This window comes from Aspergillus chevalieri, chromosome 6 (genome assembly GCF_016861735.1).
Source record: "Aspergillus chevalieri M1 DNA, chromosome 6, nearly complete sequence".
NCBI classification, from domain to species: Eukaryota; Fungi; Ascomycota; class Eurotiomycetes; order Eurotiales; family Aspergillaceae; genus Aspergillus; species Aspergillus chevalieri.
In genome coordinates, this window is record NC_057367.1 from 1,614,824 (window position 1) to 1,636,482 (window position 21,659).

The window sequence follows — 21,659 nt, forward strand, 5'->3', positions numbered from 1 at the left end:
GATGTGGAAACGTTTGTGACGAAAAAAAAGGTTGAAGTGGTGCAATTGAGTACTCAGTACTCTGCAATTAAATAAATGTCGATAGAGACAGTCAATTGATCAATTGCGCAAGGTCGATTGATCCAGAAATTTCACCATGGCGAATACACTAACAAACTACGCCGCCTACATCGATCCAACCACCAAAACAACCCGGATAGGGCATCTGGACCTTGGAACATCTACGATAACGCCCCTCTCCTTCCGGTCCGGTGCCCCTCTTACCGACCTCTATCAAGCAATAACCGCCGGCGAGGCCAACATCGCAACGCACCCAGGCCAAGAAACTCTCCCACTGTCCAGTGTCAAACTTCTTCCCCCAATCTCTGGCCGCGACGTGCTAGCCGTGGGAAAGAACTACTCAGAGCACGCGCGTGAATTCAATACCTCGGGCTTTGATGCCAGCGACAAAAATGACCAACCCACGCACCCCGTCATCTTCACCAAACGCGCCACCTCAATTATCGGTCATGAGGACCCGATCCTCCTGCACCCGGAATTCACCAGTACACCCGACTACGAGGGTGAGATTGGAGTGATTGTTGGAAAGCCTGGATTCCGCATCTCTGAAGAGCAAGCCATGGAACATATCTGGGGTTACACGATAATCAACGACATGACGGCGCGCGAACGCCAACGCGACCACAAACAATTCTTCCTGGGTAAGTCGCCCGATACGTTCTGTCCGATGGGTCCAATTGCCGTACCCAAGGAAGCGCTGCCAGAGGACTTGATCGTGCAGACGCACGTGAACGGAGAGAAAAGGCAGGAGGCATCGATCAAGGAGTTGATTTTCAGTATCCCGACTCTTGTGGCGAGTATCAGCGCCGCGCAGACATTGCAGGCGGGAGATGTTTTGGCGACGGGAACGCCGTATGGTGTGGGATTTGGGTTTCGGCCGATGAAGTTCCTGCAGCCTGGGGATGAGGTCTGTGTTAGTGTCACGGGGTTGGGGACCTTAAAGAACCAGATTGCTAGCCTTGATGCTGTCAATTATACGACCGAGCGAGTGAATAGTGATCAAAGTGTCATTGCAGTCTCCAACACAAAGGCTCCTGCAGGATCGGGATTGAGCAGGATCAACGGAAAGAATTTCTTTTACCAGCACGTGGGCAACAAGGACGGACCACCAGTTATCTTCATCCACGGACTAGGCGCATCATCAACATACTTCACTCCGCTGGTATCTAAGCTCGAACGATCATATTCCCTGCACCTTCTCGACCTCGAAGGACACGGCCTCTCGCCAACATCAGCATTGAGCGAACTCACTATCGCCTCGTATGCCGAGGACATTTACCAAACGGTACAGTTTGCATCAATCAACACCCCCGCCACAATAATCGCCCACTCAATGGGCTGCCTGATTGCCGCACATCTAGCCCTGCACCACCCAGAGCAAGTCTCCAAGCTCATTCTCCTTGGCCCTCCACCATCACCACTCCCCGAACCCGCCAGCCAAGCGATGTACGCCCGCGCCGCCCTAGTCCGCGAAAAAGGCATGCTAGCCGTCGTCGACGCGATCATCCAAGCTGGTCTATCTGCACAAGTTCGCGCGAATAACCCATTAGCCGTCACGGCTGTTCGGCTGTCATTACTTGGACAGGATGCGGAGGGGTATGCGAAGGGGTGTATGGCGTTGGCTGCTTCTGCCAGAGAAACGCTGAACTTTGGAAAACTTAAGTGCTCGGTTTTTATTGTTACCGGAGAGGAGGATAGGGTTGGCTCGGTGGAGGTCTGTGAGAGGTATGCGGGGCAGGTTGAGGATGGGAAGGTTGACATGCTTAGGGGTGTTGGGCATTGGCATTTGCTAGAGGATGTACAGGGGTGTGTTGATGCTGTATTGTGTGCGCTATAGGACTATCATATGCCGTAAGCAATTATAGTTGACCAACACTGCCTCCAAAATACGAGAACGTAGGAATGCTGCCCCGAGGCAGTCACATTCACCGACAACACAAAATCAACCATCTTCCTTTCTACATCGCACTCCACTACAACAGACCAAACAACATGCCTCAAAGCAACAACGACAACGACAATGGGCCGTTTACCACCACCCCCTCCCCCTGGTACAACATGAAAGCCGACATCTTCTAATCCGTCGCCTGGATATTTGCCGCAAACGGGCTCCCAGCAGGATTCTACAGAGCCTAGAAGCAAACTCCAGCTTCGCAGGTTGAGAACAGAGTGGGAAGTATACAGGTGGGCCGCATGTATGTATGATTCCCCCGAAAGTAACTAGGCATGGTAGCAGAAACACAAGAAATCAAGGTAATATCGACCTCTTTGCTATTAGACAATGACATGTCTCCAAGTAGTATTAGGATTAATTCTGTTGAATAGTACTAATCAAAAGATAATGCCGAGTATCGAGTCTTGGAGAGCTATCCGCTAATTGCACTGCCCACCCGCCCTATCTCCTGCCGTATTTGAATGACTTGTTGACATCTTGTAAGCATCAAAAAAGAAACAATGTCCGCAAGTCTATATAGGACTTTCATTACAGCAGCCCAGCAAATTACCATGAGTGTAAGGCATTACCTCACAACCAAGTTTAAGAAAAGCTAACACACCAGTCAGAGCAACGCGAAGACCCGCCACCGCTCCCCCGGGCATCTCCCCAAAGTACAGATAAAGCAGAAACGGATCCGAATACACACTACACCCGGGAAGGTGAGTTCCTTTCGGTGAATGGCTATCCCAACACCGAAGCTTATTTTGCACTCATCACTTTAGTTTGAGGGGGCTCAGTGGCTGGAGGGTGCTACAGACAGGGAGAAGGGGTCGGGAAGCGGCCAGGTTACGTCGTGAGGCACAGGAGGACATAAAGATGGAGAGCAAGAAGAAGCACAAAAAGACGATTGATTGAGGAAAGGCTAGGCTCTGCCCTAAGTGGTCAAGAAAGAGCTGTTTGTTTACTCGCAGTTCAATTACCTTCCCCTTAATTCCCGTTGAACACGTCAAAGTAGGGTCTGGTTGCGAACTTTGGATATAAGACTATGGTCAATTTCAACATTTTTATTGCGAGCTCACTCGCATCAGCAATTGGCCGGATGGTGTAGTTGGTTATCACGTATCGTTAACAGTTCCACAACTGGTTCCGATAAGGTCCTGGGATCGAGCCCCAGTCTGGTCATGTGTTTTTGCTTCTGTTTGCTTCATTCATTCTTTGTCAGTACGCCTGGGAACCGCGAGACGAGTCTGACATGAATGCAGCCAAGACGAGAACTGAGTGAAGACAGTACAGCGTATGGAACCTGTGCAGCAGGCTATGGCTGAAAGAAGCATGCTAGTCAATACTCCTCTGTACAAATTTTGTATTCGTAGCTATCTGGCAGATGGTTGGATGGGGGATGACTATCGCTCTATCCGACATATGTGTGTGGGCTCGCTAGAGCGGGCCAATCAGGAGTGGGGCATATCGGAGCCTGAGGTTCTCAGACAGAACTTTCAAATAGCTTTTTTCCTGTGGTAGCTTATATATCCCCTTGGACCATGGCACTCCAGCCATTCTTGTCCAGAAATATGACCAGTGCATGGGGCTCGTTGACATCGCTATGATTCCATGGAACATAAATATATATTGCCTCAGGAACAATGAATGTAGATAATATATACCAAAACGAAAATGCCTACTCAATTTCCTGAGGGTGACAGAAGCTACCTTCCCTTCTGCATGATTTGCGGTATTCAGCCTTGCATAATACAAACCACAGGAGCATTCAGTAAATACTTTAGAGCAAGTCAGTGTCATGATTGTCTGGGCAACAGATACTATTGCTAACTTTTGTATGCCCCATTCTACTCTATCATAAACCTGGCGGGGCCAATCTGACTGGAGTTAACCACTCTGAAGAATATAAGGGATCAATTTTGTATTCCAAGAGACGAAAATGCCGGATTGGGCTGCATAGGCACTGACTTCGCTCTGTTTCAGCTCGAAAACAATGCCAAATTTGACGAGGTTACGAGATATGGCATTGCACTAGTGTTGCGCTTAACTAAAAACACTTCGACCAAACATCTTCGTCACTTTTTCAGTAAGGAATTTCAAATCCTTGAAATGTGAGTATCGAAAAACACCATATGAAGGCGTTCATGGGAATTCTCTCTATACCGACATTGTACGTCAGCGACTAGCAATAATGCCCCGGCCAAAGCTGACACATAAGGCAGCCCTACAGCACGATCCGAGCAGCCCCCAGCTCCCACATTACAACGCCCCCTCCCACCCGCCTTCCAAGAAGCGCATCTAAGTCGCTGCCAAGCGAATCCAGAAAAAAAAAAAAAAAGTAAACAGGAAGGCTGGGCGTGCCGCGATGAATACCAGGGCTGGGCTTTTGTGTAAATATTGGGACTAATTGTACACTCGCCACTTTAGCTCGACGAGATCCAGCGGCCCCGGAACTCCGGAAAGGAAGGGCTGAAAGGGGACCATCCGAAATTCGCAAAGGCCGATGCCTATGAGATTCTGCTGAAAAAGGTGGAATGAGAAGAGGAAGGGGAGGTTAAGGAGAATCACGTCAAGAAATGAAGTGGCAAGCGAGACTTCCTGTCCAGGACAATCACCATTCCTGACCAAGTTTGACGGCAACATTCCTTCAGGATGTGTATTTTTGGATCAACGGTCCCCCGCAAAGTCGGGGTATTATGTCCGGAGTAGTTCCGTGTGCGTTTTCGGCGTCCCGATTGGGCAACAGGACTCGTGATATGTACCTGTTCGTACCTATGTACCTGGCTGTATTTCTCTCCAAAACCCTTGGAAATCTACATATGTTATACACCATTACCGCTAGAAATACCCAAGCATGGCTGATAAGTCTCTTCCGAACTGTCAGGCTGTTAAGTAAGTTTGTAAAATAACAACGCGGGGTTCAAATTGCGGGGATCAACCGATCTCCCGAATCCATGTCCGTATCGGGAAAAAGGCTAACGTCAATGCCTCACTTATCTATCCGGGATGGGCTATACTCCTCAGGACTGCAGCAATACGTGAGAATAGTATAAGTATGGCTGGTCTCCGTTTGTCCGGACAGTACGTCACGTTTGTTTCGGGATTTGATTCTGGCTGTCAGAGATCGGGATCCGGGTTCGAGGGGTTGGGTTCGGAATGGGTATAAAAGGGCTGATTGTTCGGGGCATTATCCCAGATTCATCACTCACAATCAGCTTCTCATTCATACTTCTTGATTTTCTGCGAAAACCACTTTCATTATGTCTATCCCGGAAACCCAATGGGCTCAGGTGCTCGAGAAAACCGGCACCTACCCTGTGTACAAACAAATCCCCGTCCCCAAGCCCGGCCCCGATGAAGTCCTCGTCAAAATCCACTACACAGGCGTCTGCCACACAGACTTGCACGCCATGAAAGGTGACTGGCCCATCCCATCCAAAATTCCCCTCGTCGGCGGCCACGAAGGCGCAGGCGTAGTCGTTGCCAAGGGAGAACTCGTCAACGTCATTGACATCGGTGACCATGCTGGAGTCAAGTGGCTGAATGGATCATGTCTGTCATGCGAGTTCTGCAAGTCAGCAGATGAGTCTGTTTGTCCTGATGCGTCGTTGTCGGGGTATACTGTCGATGGGACGTTCCAGCAGTATTGTGTCGCCAATGCAGCGCATGTTACTAAGATTCCCAAGCATGTGCCGTTGGATGCTGCGGCACCGGTGCTGTGTGCTGGCGTCACGGTTTACAAGGGATTGAAGGAATCTGGGGCTAGGCCCGGCCAGACTGTCGCGATTGTCGGCGCGGGCGGCGGTCTGGGCTCCTTGGCGCAGCAGTATGCGAAGGCCATGGGGCTGCGTATTGTGGCTATTGATGGCGGAGATGAGAAGAAGGTTATGTGCGAACAGCTAGGTGCGGAGGCGTTTGTGGATTTTACCAAGTCCAGTGACTTGGTCGAGGATGTCAAGGCTGTCTCTCCCGATGGATTGGGTGTCCATGCTGTTCTTCTGCTTGCGGCTGCTGCGAAGCCTTTCGAGCAGGCGACGGGGTATGTCCGTTCGCGGGGGACAATCGTTGCCATTGGATTACCAGCGGATGCATATCTCAAGGCGCCTGTGTTCAATACGGTTGTACGGATGATCAATATAAAGGGAAGCTATGTCGGGAATAGGCAGGATGGTGTGGAGGCGATTGATTTCTTTGCGCGAGGGTTGATCAAGGCTCCGTTCAAGACTGTGCCGCTCAAGGAATTGCCGCAAGTCTTCGAGTTGATGGGTAAGTTTCTCCTCACTGCTTTCCACGATCCATGTGCTAACTTGATACAGAGCAAGGAAAGATCGCCGGGAGATACGTCTTGGAGATTCCCAAGTAGGGCGATTCCGTTTGTCCGGATGCATCTGACATGCCTAATGTGGAGTGATTATTTGTATTTCCATAAAATAGGATACCATACTACCCAATTAAATTATTGCCACATCTGGAACTTTTGCAAATACCCCAATCTTCCATCCCTGTAATTCTTGAGATCAAGGTTTAACAACTCCGACCACCAAAGATATGAACCGGCGTAAAATATACACTGAACTGCAGAAGACATGACATACCACGAATACATAAGCAGCAATGTATGCTCATAACTCATCCGTGACAAATCGTCCGCTTTCGGACATCGCCATTTCCTCCTTTCTCTCATTTCTTGGGCGCAAAACTAGGTTGCGAAGGGTTGGTGGGCTCGGAATTAGATTTAGGTTGAAGGGTAGATGAACGAGTTCTGGTACTACGCCACAAGCCCGTATCAACTCTAGCCATAACTGGTGTAGCTTGACGGCTCTGTTTCTTGACAACCTTCCCCTTGATATCATTCCCCTTGAGATCCTGTATAACGTCCGAGTAAAAACTGACCATCTGCTGCACCATGAACTTGTCAAACCCCGGCGCCTGTACAAAGCCCTTGACGAAGTCCTCCTGCTTGAAGAACCCTTCATCCGCTTGAACCATATTATTCAGTTTCTCCTTTAGGTACTTTATATACCCAACAAACAAATCAGTACGTCCTCGGTATTTGGTGAAGATTTCCTTGGCAATATCGAGGATTATACGGATATCAACAGCGTCGCCGAACATCCTCACATAGTGCAAGGCCTGGGATGCTAAACCGCTCATTCCATAAAAGATAGAGACACAGTAAACTTTGACACTTCTTCTGTACTCCTTCTGCCTTCTTGCGGTTCCCTGCACAGTTGGATCGTGGAGCGTCTGGTAGGATCCAGTGTACAGCCAGTTCACGATAGTGTGGCCAATGTCTTCTTCTGCCTTGTCAAGCCACAGAGATGGACTGACATGCAAGTGGTTTAAGGAGGCAGCAAGGACTGGAACTTGTTCGACGAAATGTTGCGGGACTGCATAGCCGTACTTCTTCTCGCGACAGTAGAGGGTAATCGTTTTCGTCAAATAGGGTCTATCATGGTCAGCTCTCTATCTTCGTTTGTGCCCGTTACATTCACACTGGCATCCATGTTTTGCAGCTCCAGAGAAGGAGAAGTTGGACCAGAGCGACTCACGAGAATTTTGGCTGGCCATATTCCAGGGGTCCAGTGACAATAGAATCTTTTACTGCACTCTGGCTTCGCTTTTCCTTCGTTGATATCCATGTCGATGGCTTGACGTCCTACTCTGGAGAGTTGCAGGACAGAGATATGTCAGGAAAGCAAAAGACTAACCCTCCCTGCCAATGTCACTTGACAAGCAAGCAACACAGTCTCTATTCATTCACTATCATCGCCCCTCGGATAAAGAAGAGTAAATGCATTATCCAAGGTATTTGCTAGAGGCTTTGTCAAGACAGGCTAAAGAGCAGCTCATGCCTTGTCAGCATTCACTTAGATTGATTGTGAACCTAGTGATCTCTTGGGCCTCAACCTTTCTCTTTTTCTTGCTTCTTGAGTATTCAAAATTGAAACTAAGATAACGTTAATAATAATTATTATTATCTAATTAAGTTTAAGGTCCATATCGAGCCCCAGGGGCTATGACAGACCGCTACCAAGATGGCAGACTTATTCAGTACATTCAGGTTTCTTAGCATTTTTCTTGACCATTCATAACCTTTTCCTCGCCCTATTCCGCCTTATCTGCGCAGGGCGTTTGGGCAGTACTTATTTCTTATGCCCCTATAGCGCTACGATAACTGTGGCTATAGGACCCTAAGAAAATCCCTTACCCTCCTTGTATTATTGGCTAGTTCACTCTAGCCACCTTCTATGGGGTTAAAACCCACGATTGCTTGTCCATACGGACCATACCCTATCCCTAGAGATAAGTAGCTTGCTGAGGCATGAGCTCACCATCCGCTCCCTTTTACATCTGAGCTTGATATGATTCAGACTGTTGATTGGCCTAGGCCGTTCTTCGTAAGCATCCTTAAGGGCTAGAGGCTGGGACAAGGCCCTCTAACACCGGACACCGTGTGTGATAGACTAGGGAATGCTCACTACTTCTTTTGGGGGGTCCTAGATGCCCCCGGGTGCCGTAGTATGCTCAATCCCTCGGAAAAAGGCCACATGGTGGTGGTATAATGTGCCAGTGGTGAGAATCGAACTCACGAACTCCCAGTAGTAGAACTTCCTCTAGGAAAAGTTCCCAATACCGGGGGGGCTACCTCGGGACGCTACCACTATGCCACGCCGCCGGCTGAAACTAAGATTGAGATGGTCAGGATTGGCATCAAGCCAGTCCAGGACCCTCAGCAGTCCCAAGAATGGACCTTCTTGCGCACCGACGGCGACAAGAGAGCATGACCATTATTTTGACTTCTGGCAATGAGCTACTTCAACTGCCTTCAACGCCGGTTTCTTTCAAGTGAGATGTCAAGTGAATTTAATGTCTTCCAACGGGAACTCGACAAGTTAAATGACAGGGTATTCGCAATGTCCTCCTTCGCTTTATCTTCAAGACAAACAAGAGGTCACAGTTCATGTAGAAGTCAAGTCGTTCAAGAGAACCTGGCTCCCCAAGTTCTGCGGACTAAAGGCCTTACTTTCAACACTTATGCATACAATAATATTGTGTTCTCGACATTTCATTTTGTTAACGCCCTAGATAGTCTGCTGATACATTTCGGGACTTCGAAGCCTAATTGATGTCAGCTCCATGCGAGTGTCCCTAAGCAGTAGATGGCATCCGCTACTAGAGTGTTAGTGACAAATATCTCTCAAAAGAACGAGAGACCTCAGAGAGGATTGTGGTCCAGCTGGTACAGAGACCATGACAGGATTCGAATACGGGCTTTTCGAGGCTCAAGATTAGTAGCCTCTACTACTCAATGGTAGAGAGTATTGCCTCTGTATCTCCGATTGTCAGCCTGTATGTGGTCTCATAAACCAGGCATCCGCATACAAGAAAGTCGCTCCACTCTAAGCGGATCCCAGCCAGCGCATACGGAATCCTTCCGACTAAGACATGCCTACACCATACCATTCGTATAATGATCTGTATATATTCAATGAGTTATAAATGTACGAATGATCCTTGCTGACGTTGGATCGGACGTTACTGGCAGGCACTGAAATACGGGGCTATGCATGGCAGATTTGCTTGAGACTGCCCTGACTAGCGGGTAATCCCTTTAGTGTGAGAATTTCGATTATCTCTATTGATCACCGTTTACCGTAGAGGCATAATGATGAGAGATAGAGGCAGGGATGTTAAGTATAATTACCAATAACACGGATAGCAGCATTATCTGAAAATGGATACGAGTCTTAACAGCCTCAACTCCCCCCACACTCCGTGCAAACGCAACGTATTACTACATACAACGGACAAAGGAATATGCGCTCATCAAGTACAACCATTCAGCAACTGTCACAGAGAAACGTTGAGATCCCAACCATCCATCAATATCCCCGAATGCAAGTACCCGATTGGCACCCTATCAAAACGAGGCGTTTCACGCCTCGGAAATCCATCGATATGCTGGGCGTAGGAGGCATGAGACATGCAGATGGATACGACAATAATAGCAGCATTTAGTAACACCACGCAACTATTCTTTTGCCGTGTTACGAGGAATCGAGATATTTAAGCCCCTTGATTTCCTGTCGATTCGAGTCTCATCAGCAGCAGCAACAACAACTTTGCTCAATCTTCTTCCATCTCTCACGCTTCCATCAAGCAACCTTTAATTCCCTCTACACCAACAAAATGCGTCTCTCCATCGCCCTCCCCCTCGCCACCCTCTTCCTCGGCCTCGCCTCTGCTTGCACGCCGGGCGAATACTCTTGCGGTGCTGGTGGTAAGTCATGTCCTCGATACTTGTCCCTGCCTGTGAGATTTTACGGAGACTAATTCTGAACAGCGAACAAGGATACCGTCATGCAGTGTGGTGTTGACGGCATCCCGGTCCCCGTCAACACCTGCGGTGGTGGAATGACTTGCAAGACTGTTGACGGACGGGTGCTTTGCGCTCCTTGAAACGAATGATATGCAAAATTGGTATATTCTGAGCAAATGGGAGGAGACTTTCTGGGTGTCATGGGAATGTCTGAATGTGTATGCAGCATCTGTATGACATATGTCAAAATGGGAAATCGCCTTTCAGGTTCAGTTTTGTATGCTCGTAAAGTAGGTGCTCGAGTAGAAACATATGTGCATTCGACTTAATTTGCCATAACGCTAGTTGTGTTATGGATGTAGACCTTGAATGAATACTAAAGATGATTTAAGACAGAATGCCCAAGGTACTAGACTTGTCTATCTTCTTGTAGGTTCCTCTTCATTGCCAAGAGACTTCAACTGTAATCAAGTTTGTCTCGTGACTTTTTACTTGCTGAAATACATGATCTTGTTTCCTTACCAGTAAGCTACACATAACCAGCCACTAACTATCACCCCCCAAAAACCAACAATTTTAACACTAAATTAAACCCCATCCTCCCACCCTCGCCAAGTACAACGACGTCCAATTACACTTCTCCAACCCTAACCCCGGATCCAATCTCCGCAAAACACCATACAACGTGCATATCGCGTCATATCCCCGGTGACATATTCCATACCACAACCAACCCTTCTAGAACATCCACAACACTCCAGAATGATAGCGGTGGTGGTGGCCATGTGGTGGCCATGTGGCTGTCTCTCGTTTGAACAGACGTCATTTTTGCCCCTGCGATGCTATATATACCTCGTACATACAGCAGTGAAAATTGTTCTCCAGATTAGCAAGACTATCTACAGAATTACATTCAGAAAATAAAAAATCAAATTACAAAATGAAGGACATCGAAAACGTCGCTCGGGGCTACAAAGCGTGAGTCCAAGCCCTTTCCCAATCAAAAAAAAAAAAAAAAAAACAGCCATTAACCAAGACACGGAACGCATCGCAGCGCCATCAAAAACCGAAACGTCTCCGACGAAGGCCGCCTCCACGCCGAAGAAGAACTCAAGCGAATCCAATCCAACGAGACTCCGAGCGAAGGAGGCCTTAGCGACGACGAAGCAAGACATAACAAAAACGTTGCGCGGGGCTTGAAAGCGTATGTACCCACTTCTCTTTTGTTTCTTTGAAACTGGTGTTATGGTTTTTTTATGGACGGTGGCTAATTTGTTGCAGGGCGACCCATAATCCGAATGTCACGGATGTTGGGAAGCAGCAGGCGAGGAATCGGTTGGAGAGTATGGGGGAGCATCCGGAGCGGCCGGCTGATTAGGTTTGGTTGTGGGGATGATTCGTATTGTGTATAGGTATGGTAGATTGTACAGAATGGAGTGTATATATTATGGTCTTGGAATTCCGAATAAGCAAGTTGGATAACCTCACCAAACACCCGGAACAAGCCTCCATGGCACGAATTTACAATACTCCTCCCAAGCCACCCCATATTTAGCTCTGCATCGTCCCTCATCCCTCATACACCGATGAACAAGCAACCCCGCCATCCAGATCACATACAACCACACCAATAACTTATTCGTCCCAACCAACGCACACATACTAAACGACAGAAGCAAATCGCCTACATAGTTAAAGCCCACCACCCGCTGCATAAAAGGATACTTTTATGTTCTGCGCCGTGTATTGGTATGTCATGCTTGAGATATCTCTTATCTGAGAGTTAGCAATGCATATGCTGTCATGTTTGAGAGGGCTAGTTCATACATGAGTGTCCAAGAAATCATCCCCATCCTCCCATTTGTGAAGAACTTAAGGTCGAATGTTTTCCCAAGCCTTGGATTGAGCTCAACGCCGGCATAAAGGTCATGAAGCGCCGAGCCTGTAGAATCAACATAGTTCCTGATTAGAGATAATCAATGAGCTTATCCAGTAAAACATACCACCAAATCTTCGGTCCTCTGGATGACTAGGTCTCAAATATGCCTTTCCGTACGCAAAAACCGCGGCCAAATATCCAAACAGATTCATCGCCATAAAAATCCCACTCCAATTCCTGATTACAAAGGCAGGATCTAGAAACCCGAGACAACAAAGCAGTATGTATAGAGCATGCGTAACTATCCACGCATACAGTCCGTTTGTCCGATATAGTAGAAGATAACCAGCTGGGGTACGTTGGCCTGTGTCTATCGGACCTGGCAGGAAGTGGAATAGCGTAGCCTGCAGGGCAACATAATACGTATAAGCAAGCGTCGCTTTAAAGCTGAGTCGTGGACCATGCGCTTTAATAATGGCCAAGAATCCCTGTTCAAAACCGGCCGTCACGAACCTGGACAGAGACGCTTCAAACTGCGAAATCGTGATGAGAAAGCTTGCTGTAATCAGTGGTGCCACAAACAGAGGAATTGCAGCAAGGGCAGAGAGTAGCCAGGACCGGCGGATATGGCGTTTATCGATCAGACTGGCCTTAACTTCTTGATGATGTCCTCTCCTCATGGTAGCTGTGGCTGAAGGAAACGTCTGGATGCTTCATCTAGGTGCAATTCATTCGTTCACCTTCAACGTATGGGTAAAAAGTCGCAATACTTCTTTTGGAATGGGATATGAAAGCAAATAAAAGGGGCGCATTTTGGACACGTACTCTACAGCTGCATATTGCCAAGCTATGTCAGCAAACACGAGAAAACAGATCAGCACCGGATGTTCGGAATGTACATGAGATCCCATGATCTGTGAGTATCTGGCATCTGGCCAGTCACGACAGTTCCGGTATCCTTCCGGGTACAAATGATGACCACGATAACCAGCAGCGGCGGTATCACTTATCAACCGGATGCAGGGCCTGCATCGAGATGGTGCTGTAACGATGCTCCTCGATGGCTTCATATATCTAAACAGCGCTTTTCACGTTCTGCTATATCGGACATTTTGCTGAGATGTGAGGGCGTTGTAATGAACTGGCAGCAGGGTTATCATGTGGAAAACGGTTCAAATCTCAATCGTCATGCAGAAGATGCCCGAAGCAGTAAGACTGGCATGGACTGTCGTAGTACAGCTCTTATACATATTAACCTCATTCTGAGTAAAATGGCGTCATTATGTTCATGTTTATAATTCTATGTCCACAAGAAGTGAGATGTTCAAATCACCACCCCCTCTTAATCTTCCACTGCATAATGAAATTCGCAAATGGATAGAAAGCAAGCGACACTCCAATCCATGCAAAAAGAACACCGAAGTCCAATCCAATCCTGGAATGTGTTCCAAACAAAATCGTCCGTAATGCCTCGACGACTGTTCACGTTAGCTGGTTTCTCCAAAGTCCAGTGTGGAAAAAGAGCTTACTCCGATGCAAAGGCCAGGCATAACCCCATGCAAAGAATTGCGGTGCCAAGTCCAGCGAGTAAAATGCCGTCGAAACGTTGGTGATAACCCAGAAGATCAGGAAGAGCGAACTCCACGGCATACCAAGCACCATGGCCATGTTCTCACATGGGAATCCTAGTGCCGCCATTCCCACCCAGTTCAGCATCCAAAAGACCACGAATGACCCATGTCCGTACGCGTTGGGGTTGTCAGCGGAGATAGTATCCGGCGCAGGCGAGTTGGTGAATGGGATCTGGAACGCCAGCGATACGAACGAGTAGAAAAGTGATAGGAAGAAGTATGACCCGATATGCGTCAGAATGCGCCAAATCAACCACTGCCATATGTGCAAAGGCGGATGGTTGCCCTTGATGAGCTGCATGTGGATTGGCATCAAGAACGGGAAGTTGAAAAATGCGACAATGATCAAGTAGATCAGACCGATGGTGACAGCTGGCGTTGCGACGGCTGGCGCAAACGGTCTGAGATCGTACGTGTTGAACCCAATGCCTGGATTCGCGGCTTGCGGTACATTGGTGATATTGGCCCCTTCCTGCGCTAAAGACTGTACCCAACGGGGTCCAAACTCCATTAAAGCCTGAATCTGAAAGCTATTCAATGCTGGTTTGATATAATTGCTATAGGTAGATTCGTCCCGGGCGGAGATGATGATAAATTGGACTGCCCCCGTTGGATCGTATGATGAATTCCCGTTCCTCACGGCGTCGCGCAGCATTGTTGTTGCATTAGGATTGATGACAACAGCAGCCCACGCATGCTCATCGTAGACTTGCTGTCGCACATTCCAGACACTATAGTCAAACTCTGCTGGCGACACGATAGTATACCCAACGCGATCCGTCGTAGACTGAATAATCTGCCCGGCAACATCCGTCACCGCAGGCCCAACGATAGTATCATTCGTGAGATATGGATCAACCTGGCCGTCGAAATCCACCACCCAAACCGCCAACGAGGGCATATTATTCTCGACTCGGAACTGCACGGCCCAATATAGCGAAAGAATGCACAGGACGAATACGCATAGGATCAACACTATTTTATGCAGGGAGAACCTTATTAGCCACGAGTCATATGTATGCAATTGATCGCTTTCTGACCGACTTACCCATGCGCCCCAGCTGAAAAGCGACGCGACGTCTCACTCCCTTCAGTGCTGGGTCAAGGAAGCCCACGGCCGTCGCGGGAGTCGCCGGGGGTTCCTTGATAGAGCCCTCTTCCGGCGACATACTTTCGCCAGCCATGACTATGGACAGAACTTGACAATGGCGCGTGAAAAAAGGGGACGAAAAGGGGACGAAAAGGGGACGAAAAGAGCAGTATAAAAAAGAATCAGGGAAGATAACTCTGGCCGGTCACGTCATGCCAACCATGGGATTGTCGCGACCAAATCCGGCGTCTTTATAAGGCCATCGGCCGCACCCGGTTATTGTTCAGGTGCGTGCCGGAGTTATCAACATTGCGCAAGCCAATAAACCGAAGCCAACCAGTCCCAACATTTGTCAACTCATTGCTGTATGGCATGGCATTGGTCGCGACGGATTATTCGACGAGTGATCGTTGTCTAGTTCTGCGCTTGTTCTGGATTCCCCTTGCCGAGTGCCCTCGGTTCGGTTTCTTTTTTGGGGTTGTCTCGGTGCTTGCAGTGTCCGAGCTCCGAGAATTCTCGTAGAATTATTAATCCGTAATGACATCAATGGTCGATCTTATCTGATAAGATCGGCTGGCCTGGTCCCTTAAAGTACTAGACAAATACATATTATTATCGACCTAACACAACCTTTTTTCAATCACGTCTGAGCACGATGATATAACTTCACTCCTTTTTGTCTCAGCCCAATCAGTACACGGCAGCAAGGTATATGCACCATCATGTTTGCTCACCGCTGCTGTGTTGACTTCATCATGATCCGTGGAAGAGAAGTTACACTAATGACGCGCTAGTATTCTGTATGATATTCTACAGGGGCTGAGTGCCATCGGCGACTTTTTATATCCCGCTGGTCTACACTGGAAAGACAACGATGAATGGCTGCCACGAGTCCTATCCTGTAGTTGTACAAATTAACTCTCCGCGAAGTGAGGCCATTTTCATAACGCACGTGTCGAAGCGTTCAAGTAGAGATAAAAAACATATAAAACACCTTCATTCACTGCTAACTCCATTCAACACACGTGAAGTCACCTCAACATCAACCCGTCACCCGTCACTAAATCCGCTTAACTCCCGCTTAACCCCGACACCTATAACCGTTCCTCTTCCTCCCTTCATTTCCTCCACAACCAACAAACAATCCATCAACGCAACCATGCGAGTTTGCGAAAGCGCCGACTCAGCCCTCTCCCTCTGCTCGCGGGACCCCTCCAAAGTCCTAGGAGTGACAGTCGGCTCCCACAACGTCACTCCCGGCCAGTTCATCCCACGAGGAGGTTTGTCCCCCATTCTGAATTGAAACCATCGACCACACATCTAACCAAACAAAAAAAAAAAAAAAACAGAAGCCCAATCCATCCCCGAAATCACCTTCACCAACACCACCGCCAACAAAACCTACCTCCTTGTCAGTATCGACCTCGACGGCCCCTTCCCCTCCTTCTCCATCCTAAGCCCCATCCTGCACTGGATCCAGCCCTCCCTCCATCCCACCCCATCCAATGACGGCACCACCACGACCTTGAACGCGAATGTGCCCTTCATCGCGAACTGGATCGGCCCGGAGCCCCCGCCGGGAAGTGGCCCGCACCGCTATGTGTTTTTGCTGTATGAGCAGCCGGAGGGGTTTGAGGGTGCTGCCGGAAAGTATAGGCCCCAGGGGGGAAAGGAGATGGGGATTTGGGGAAGGGTGAGGTTTGATTTGGATGGGTTTGAGAGGGAGGTTGGGCTCGAGAAGGCTGTTGCGGCAAATTATTTTTTTAGTAACTGAGTGTTGCCATAGGGTATTGTCTTTGTTGTTTGTGGATGCTACGGAAGGGGTGTTATGGCGTATTTATGAGTATGGATTATTCTACGTTTGTTGGGTTGGTATTCTAATTTCGGCTCACGGTCAATTTAATACGTTTAAGGACTCATGGCTCTCTTACACTCTGTAAACAATCTGCCAATGGTCTATATAACTGATCTAGGGTCGTCCAGACGATCACTGCTATATCCTATCTATGCGGTATTACAGAGCACTATATAAATAAACCAAATCTACCAAATACCACTCAGGAATGCAATATGCAACGCTCAAAAAACCATCCCCGTCGTCTGCTGCTTCCCCTTAACATCAATATTCCTCCAAAGCAAAATGCACCCAAGCGCCAACGGCATAAAACATACCCCTGCAAGCAACATCCGTCTTTGCACATATCCGTACGCCATTATAATAGCGTCCCTCGTTGTACTACCAACGGGGTATGACAGCTGTACCTCAAGAGACCCGTAAATCTTCTTCCAATTTGCCTTTTCACTCGCAGGGAGGTATTCAATTAGTTTGTCCGGCAGGAGGTTCGTCCAGATAGCGCCCGAGATCGATTGTCCGATTGAACCGCCAATGCTCATGAACAGTCCCTCTAATGCAAGCACGACAGCGACTTCATTATGTGGAACCGCAGACATAGCAGCCAATTGCTCCGTCATAACCAGTGTACCTCCAGAAAAAGCCATAAAAATCTGAATCAACACGATAAGACTGATGTTTGTGCCTGGGTGTCGGAAGTATATCATTAGTGCGGTGGAAATCGCTGAAACCGGAACGGCCGCTAGGCCCAGCCATTTGAAGCGGCCAGTGTAGCGGATCATGAGGCCGGCTATAGGGGCCCAGAAAGAGGAGCCAATAGTGAAAATGTTGGAGATGTAGCCGGCGTTGCGGATGTTCTGGTTGTGGACTACCTGTAGATAGGAGGAAAAGTAGACGTCCCATGTGCTGCGGTTTGTTAGATTCAGTCATGCAGGCATCGAGGTAGAGGGACATACTAGAAGCTGCAAAAAAGAGTAGCAGATAAAACACAAGCACCGAAAACTGTTCGATCTTGGAGGTATTGAAATGGTACGAACGTCACCGGCGCAAAATACTTTTCCCAAACGCAGAATAGTGCTAAAAGAGCAACTCCGATAACCAGTATCGCAATGATATACAGATTATGCCACTGATTCACCGAACTAGCGGCAAGAGTAAGCGGAAGAAGCAGCAGGGAAAAGCCGCCAACCACTAAAATCAAACCAACGACTATAACGCGTCAGTATCCGGAAAACGTGTCAAAGGAAATTCAGACCTACTATCGAACTCGCGCGCATAGTGGTAGAGAATCTGAAAGGTAGTTCTCCCACTGACCGTGCGATGGGGAGCAAGTCCCATCTTCCTCACTTTATAGTTGCTGTACAGAAAAACGGCCGCGACAGGAATCGACACGACGGGAACGATAATGGCGAAAAATCCAAATGCCCATCTGAATGTGCTATATGTATGAAACAACTGCGCAACGTATGGACCAATAAAGACGGTAACGATAAATGGTGTCGAGTTGAGCCCAAACATGATCATCCGGTTTCTGAGAGATGTTGTATCCGCTAGGAAGATGTTGATCACGTATCCCATCCCGTTGTATCCAACCCAGTAGAAGACCTAAACAGTCAGTCTGAGTTCGTATAATGTTATCAGGGTGTTTACCTGAGCTGCCGCATAAGTCTCAACATTCCTGCAAACCGCCATCAAAACAAGACCCAGCGTGCACAGAACTGTCATCAAAATGAAGCCCTCAACTCGGCCCCATATATCAAGAATCTTTGCAATCGGGAGCTTTGAGCAACCGGCGACAATACTGGACAACGTCTGCGTCGTCGAGAACAGAGAATGCTGCTTGAAACTTGAGGTGACATACGGTCCCAGAATGCCTGTAACCTGCTGTTGTAGCGAGTTGACGGACGTTAAGATGTAGATACTGTTTCCGTTAGTTCCGTATCTCGTCGGTTGACATCCAGCCATGGTAGATCATACAAAACGTAAGTAAACACAAGCGCTCGAAACGTCCAAGAGGATGTGATAGCCTCAGCCTGCCAGACTCCATTCTGTCTGCGTTCGTCTTCTTCTTCTTCTTCTTCCTCCTCGTCGTCTTCGTCACTGTCTCGGGTATCGATGTCAATCCGATTTGGGTCCGGTTTGTTTCCTGCGCAATTGCCCTGCGAGTAGTCGACCTGTGTACCGGATTCTAATAAAGATGTCGAATCGCTCGCAAGCTGGGTATATACCGCAGAAGATGACGGCCCTGCAGAGGCTCTATGGAACCGGGAGTTGGAGGGCATGGTCGCAAAGTCCGATCATCGGGACACTCGGAACGAAGCAGAACAAGACAAGATGCAATGCTGTATCCCCCTAGAATCAGAAATCTGATTCAGGCCCGTAAGCAAGAGGACAGAGAGCTGAAACATAAGTCATAGCCTCGCCATTTAGGCAAGTCTTTTCAGGTGAGCAGCAGGAACAGGAGTAGGCGGATGATCAATCCTCCGGATGAGGCGACGGCGCATTGGGGTAAATGAAATGCAATTTATAAGAGTGCTTTTTTTGCTTTTTCTTTTTCGGTTTGCCGAGTCTTGCGAGTCTCTTATTGAAAGGGAATGGTCCGCGGGGGGCCGTGATTGGCGAGGGTTTTTATCAGATGATCCATCTGATAAGATTTCGTGCTGTCCTAAAGCGGCAATTACCGACGTGCTGATCGGGTAGCTGCTCGGAGATAGCCTGAGTATAATTAGAGGGGAGTAGAAAGGGATATCTTGTAGTACTTGGGATAAGTGTTGGTCTTCCTCACTACCCAGTTCTGCGAGATACAGATTTGCGACATAGAGCTCTAGGGGTACCAACAATCACCGCACGAATACATGAAAGCTGTAATCTACATGCCACATACAGCAGAGATAGTTCTGTAGTGCACGGCATATATGTTCATCGGCATGGAATACAATCATGAATGGCGAGTGAATGACCCGCAATTCAGACTACATGGCAAAGTTGACAGTACACAAGACGCTCCCATTCATTCCAGAACCAGTAACTATTACATCTCTATTTTGATAAAAAAGCAAAAGAAAACAACGCAGTATCATCACCATCCGCACATATTCAACAGTAACTCATAGGACGGGTGAGAACATGAGGATGAAAAAGACAAATTAACGTGACATCCTAAGGCGGTATGCAATATTAAACAAGCAGAAATATAGGGGCAATAAACAAAGTAAAGGAAAATGATAGATGTCAGAATTGAAAGTGGAAAAGAAGAAAAACCGCCGCTTGTATAGGATGTGGGCGAGACATGAACATCTGTACAGCTCAGAAGACGGACGTTTACTCGGGCTTGCGAGCAACCATCAGGTACATTGGTGTGAAAAGCTTCTTCTCACCACCGGCAACAAGACAATCACCAGCCAGCGCCAAGCTGTCAGCGGTCTTTTGGGATCCCCTTGGGAAGAGACCGACTTTCTCAAAGGCACCGACGAAATTGTGGGCAAGACCACGACCCCACCATGTCATACGGGCAATAGTGAAGAAGTCCCAGGGGGAAGTCATGTGCTTGAACGAACCGGCGAGAGGGTAGTACCACGGAATCGCGTCAGGACGGTCGGCCAAATCCTCATTGTGGATGAGGTCGAAACCGGCGTTGCGGACAGCTTGAAGTCCCTCCGAAACCTTGACCATGTTGGAGATACCGTCACCCTGCTCGATACCAAGACGGATCTTGCGGTGCTCCGCGTTGTCGTTGTCATACTCGTCAGTCATGAGCCACTCGTAGACACCAAACACACCACCGGGCTTCAGCACACGGAAAATCTCCTTGTAAACACCCTCCAACTCGGGAGCGTGGACAGTCGCCTCGATGGCATAAACGGCATCGAAGGAGTTGTCGGGGAAGCTCATCTGCATGAAGTCACCCTTGGTGAAGCTGAGCTTGTGCGACAGACCATCGCGCTCGGCATACCGCGTCGCACGCTGAATCTGGTAGTCGTTGTTGTTGAGACCGACGACATTGGCGTCCGTGAACTTAACAATCTCACGAGCTGGACCACCAACACCACAGCCGACATCCAGAACCTTCATACCATCCTTAATCCCCATGCGGTGAGCAAGGTAGTGTTCGTGACGGGCAATGGCTTGGAGGAAGGGCTCGCCGCGGGCGAATCGACAGAAGTGGAACGAGGTTCCCCATCCGTACTCATAGAAGTCGGTAGCAAGGTTGTAGTAGCTGCCAACTGTCAACTTCCATCCACGTATTCTATTTGTTTGAGGGAAAACCTACTGTCTGGTCAAAGTCGCATACTCCGCTCGGCGGGCCTATTTAAAAAACAAGCAATTAGCCACTTATCATGTCGTAGAAGATAACTTGCACCCAGAGATACTCACAGCGCGAGTCTCCTCTGTCTCCTCCTCAGCAGACTTGTTGTCCCAGTGCTTGAAGTACTCATCGACAGCAGCCTTCTGCGCAGCGGCGTCCTTGCCGCGCATAGCAGCGAAACCACCCTGAGCCGCAGCGGACTTTCCGTGAAGGACGCGGGCGAACTCAGCATCGCGCTGGTGGTCCTCTCTTTCCAAGTTGGTGGGAGCCATTATGAGAATGTTGTCGGGTGTTTTTTTTATTTGAAAAGGGGTGACAGGTAAATTCCGCGGAGCTGCTCAATTGTACTCGGAGTAAGACGTGTTCAATTGCTCCAACAAAGCAATGACAGTGATGAGAAGAGACAAAAACTCAGGAATACACAGCAATGAGAAAATAGGAAGAAAGATGCTGGAGGGAAAAACAAAAGGCCAGCACAGAGGAAACAGAAAAGAAAGGAGGCGGAACTGCGCAGTGCGAAGATCCCTGGCCAATCACGATAGATTGTTTGTGTGGCAGCTAAGCCAAATCGGGAGCCATCTG

General features: G+C 48.4%; 10 protein-coding genes and 2 non-coding genes across 12 annotated transcripts; 7 read left to right on the forward strand and 5 right to left on the reverse strand.

The window, feature by feature from the left end:
- Positions 1–136: 136 nt before the first annotated feature.
- ACHE_60571S (bifunctional fumarylacetoacetate hydrolase/alpha/beta hydrolase family protein) lies at positions 137–1,897 on the forward strand (the record flags this gene model as incomplete). The annotated part of the gene is made up of 1 exon (XM_043281760.1): positions 137–1,897. The coding sequence occupies one exon, from the start codon at positions 137–139 to the stop codon at positions 1,895–1,897; it is 1,761 nt and encodes a 586-aa protein (XP_043139207.1).
- A 668-nt stretch (positions 1,898–2,565) lies between these two features.
- On the forward strand, positions 2,566–2,853 carry ACHE_60572S (uncharacterized protein; the record flags this gene model as incomplete). Its single annotated transcript, XM_043281761.1, has 3 exons — positions 2,566–2,571; positions 2,623–2,715; positions 2,779–2,853. The coding sequence occupies 3 exons, from the start codon at positions 2,566–2,568 to the stop codon at positions 2,851–2,853; spliced, it is 174 nt and encodes a 57-aa protein (XP_043139208.1).
- A 236-nt stretch (positions 2,854–3,089) lies between these two features.
- On the forward strand, positions 3,090–3,178 carry ACHE_t60003S. The gene has a single exon. It is a non-coding gene; the product is annotated as a tRNA-Val (tRNA).
- A 2,078-nt stretch (positions 3,179–5,256) lies between these two features.
- ADH1_1 (zinc-dependent alcohol dehydrogenase) lies at positions 5,257–6,359 on the forward strand (the record flags this gene model as incomplete). Its single annotated transcript, XM_043281762.1, has 2 exons — positions 5,257–6,262; positions 6,313–6,359. 2 exons carry the CDS (start codon positions 5,257–5,259, stop codon positions 6,357–6,359), a joined length of 1,053 nt encoding a protein of 350 aa, XP_043139209.1.
- Positions 6,360–6,676: 317 nt separating this feature from the next.
- Positions 6,677–7,567, reverse strand: ACHE_60574A (uncharacterized protein; the record flags this gene model as incomplete). The annotated part of the gene is made up of 2 exons (XM_043281763.1): positions 6,677–7,445; positions 7,494–7,567. 2 exons carry the CDS (start codon positions 7,565–7,567, stop codon positions 6,677–6,679), a joined length of 843 nt encoding a protein of 280 aa, XP_043139210.1.
- A 997-nt stretch (positions 7,568–8,564) lies between these two features.
- On the reverse strand, positions 8,565–8,678 carry ACHE_t60004A. Its single transcript has one exon. It is a non-coding gene; the product is annotated as a tRNA-Ala (tRNA).
- A 1,511-nt stretch (positions 8,679–10,189) lies between these two features.
- Positions 10,190–10,459, forward strand: ACHE_60575S (uncharacterized protein; the record flags this gene model as incomplete). The annotated part of the gene is made up of 2 exons (XM_043281765.1): positions 10,190–10,280; positions 10,344–10,459. The coding sequence occupies 2 exons, from the start codon at positions 10,190–10,192 to the stop codon at positions 10,457–10,459; spliced, it is 207 nt and encodes a 68-aa protein (XP_043139211.1).
- An 800-nt stretch (positions 10,460–11,259) lies between these two features.
- On the forward strand, positions 11,260–11,697 carry ACHE_60576S (Con-6 family protein; the record flags this gene model as incomplete). The annotated part of the gene is made up of 3 exons (XM_043281766.1): positions 11,260–11,297; positions 11,374–11,523; positions 11,601–11,697. 3 exons carry the CDS (start codon positions 11,260–11,262, stop codon positions 11,695–11,697), a joined length of 285 nt encoding a protein of 94 aa, XP_043139212.1.
- A 1,830-nt stretch (positions 11,698–13,527) lies between these two features.
- Positions 13,528–15,013, reverse strand: ACHE_60577A (SNG1 family protein; the record flags this gene model as incomplete). Its single annotated transcript, XM_043281767.1, has 3 exons — positions 13,528–13,676; positions 13,728–14,804; positions 14,878–15,013. The coding sequence occupies 3 exons, from the start codon at positions 15,011–15,013 to the stop codon at positions 13,528–13,530; spliced, it is 1,362 nt and encodes a 453-aa protein (XP_043139213.1).
- Positions 15,014–16,078: 1,065 nt separating this feature from the next.
- Positions 16,079–16,693, forward strand: ACHE_60578S (YbhB/YbcL family Raf kinase inhibitor-like protein; the record flags this gene model as incomplete). The annotated part of the gene is made up of 2 exons (XM_043281768.1): positions 16,079–16,199; positions 16,269–16,693. The coding sequence occupies 2 exons, from the start codon at positions 16,079–16,081 to the stop codon at positions 16,691–16,693; spliced, it is 546 nt and encodes a 181-aa protein (XP_043139214.1).
- Positions 16,694–16,998: 305 nt separating this feature from the next.
- Positions 16,999–19,053, reverse strand: ACHE_60579A (uncharacterized protein; the record flags this gene model as incomplete). Its single annotated transcript, XM_043281769.1, has 5 exons — positions 16,999–17,677; positions 17,728–17,980; positions 18,031–18,376; positions 18,422–18,692; positions 18,749–19,053. The coding sequence occupies 5 exons, from the start codon at positions 19,051–19,053 to the stop codon at positions 16,999–17,001; spliced, it is 1,854 nt and encodes a 617-aa protein (XP_043139215.1).
- A 1,039-nt stretch (positions 19,054–20,092) lies between these two features.
- On the reverse strand, positions 20,093–21,349 carry erg6 (sterol 24-C-methyltransferase; the record flags this gene model as incomplete). Its single annotated transcript, XM_043281770.1, has 3 exons — positions 20,093–20,987; positions 21,042–21,076; positions 21,146–21,349. The coding sequence occupies 3 exons, from the start codon at positions 21,347–21,349 to the stop codon at positions 20,093–20,095; spliced, it is 1,134 nt and encodes a 377-aa protein (XP_043139216.1).
- Between the last annotated feature and the right edge of the window lie 310 nt (positions 21,350–21,659).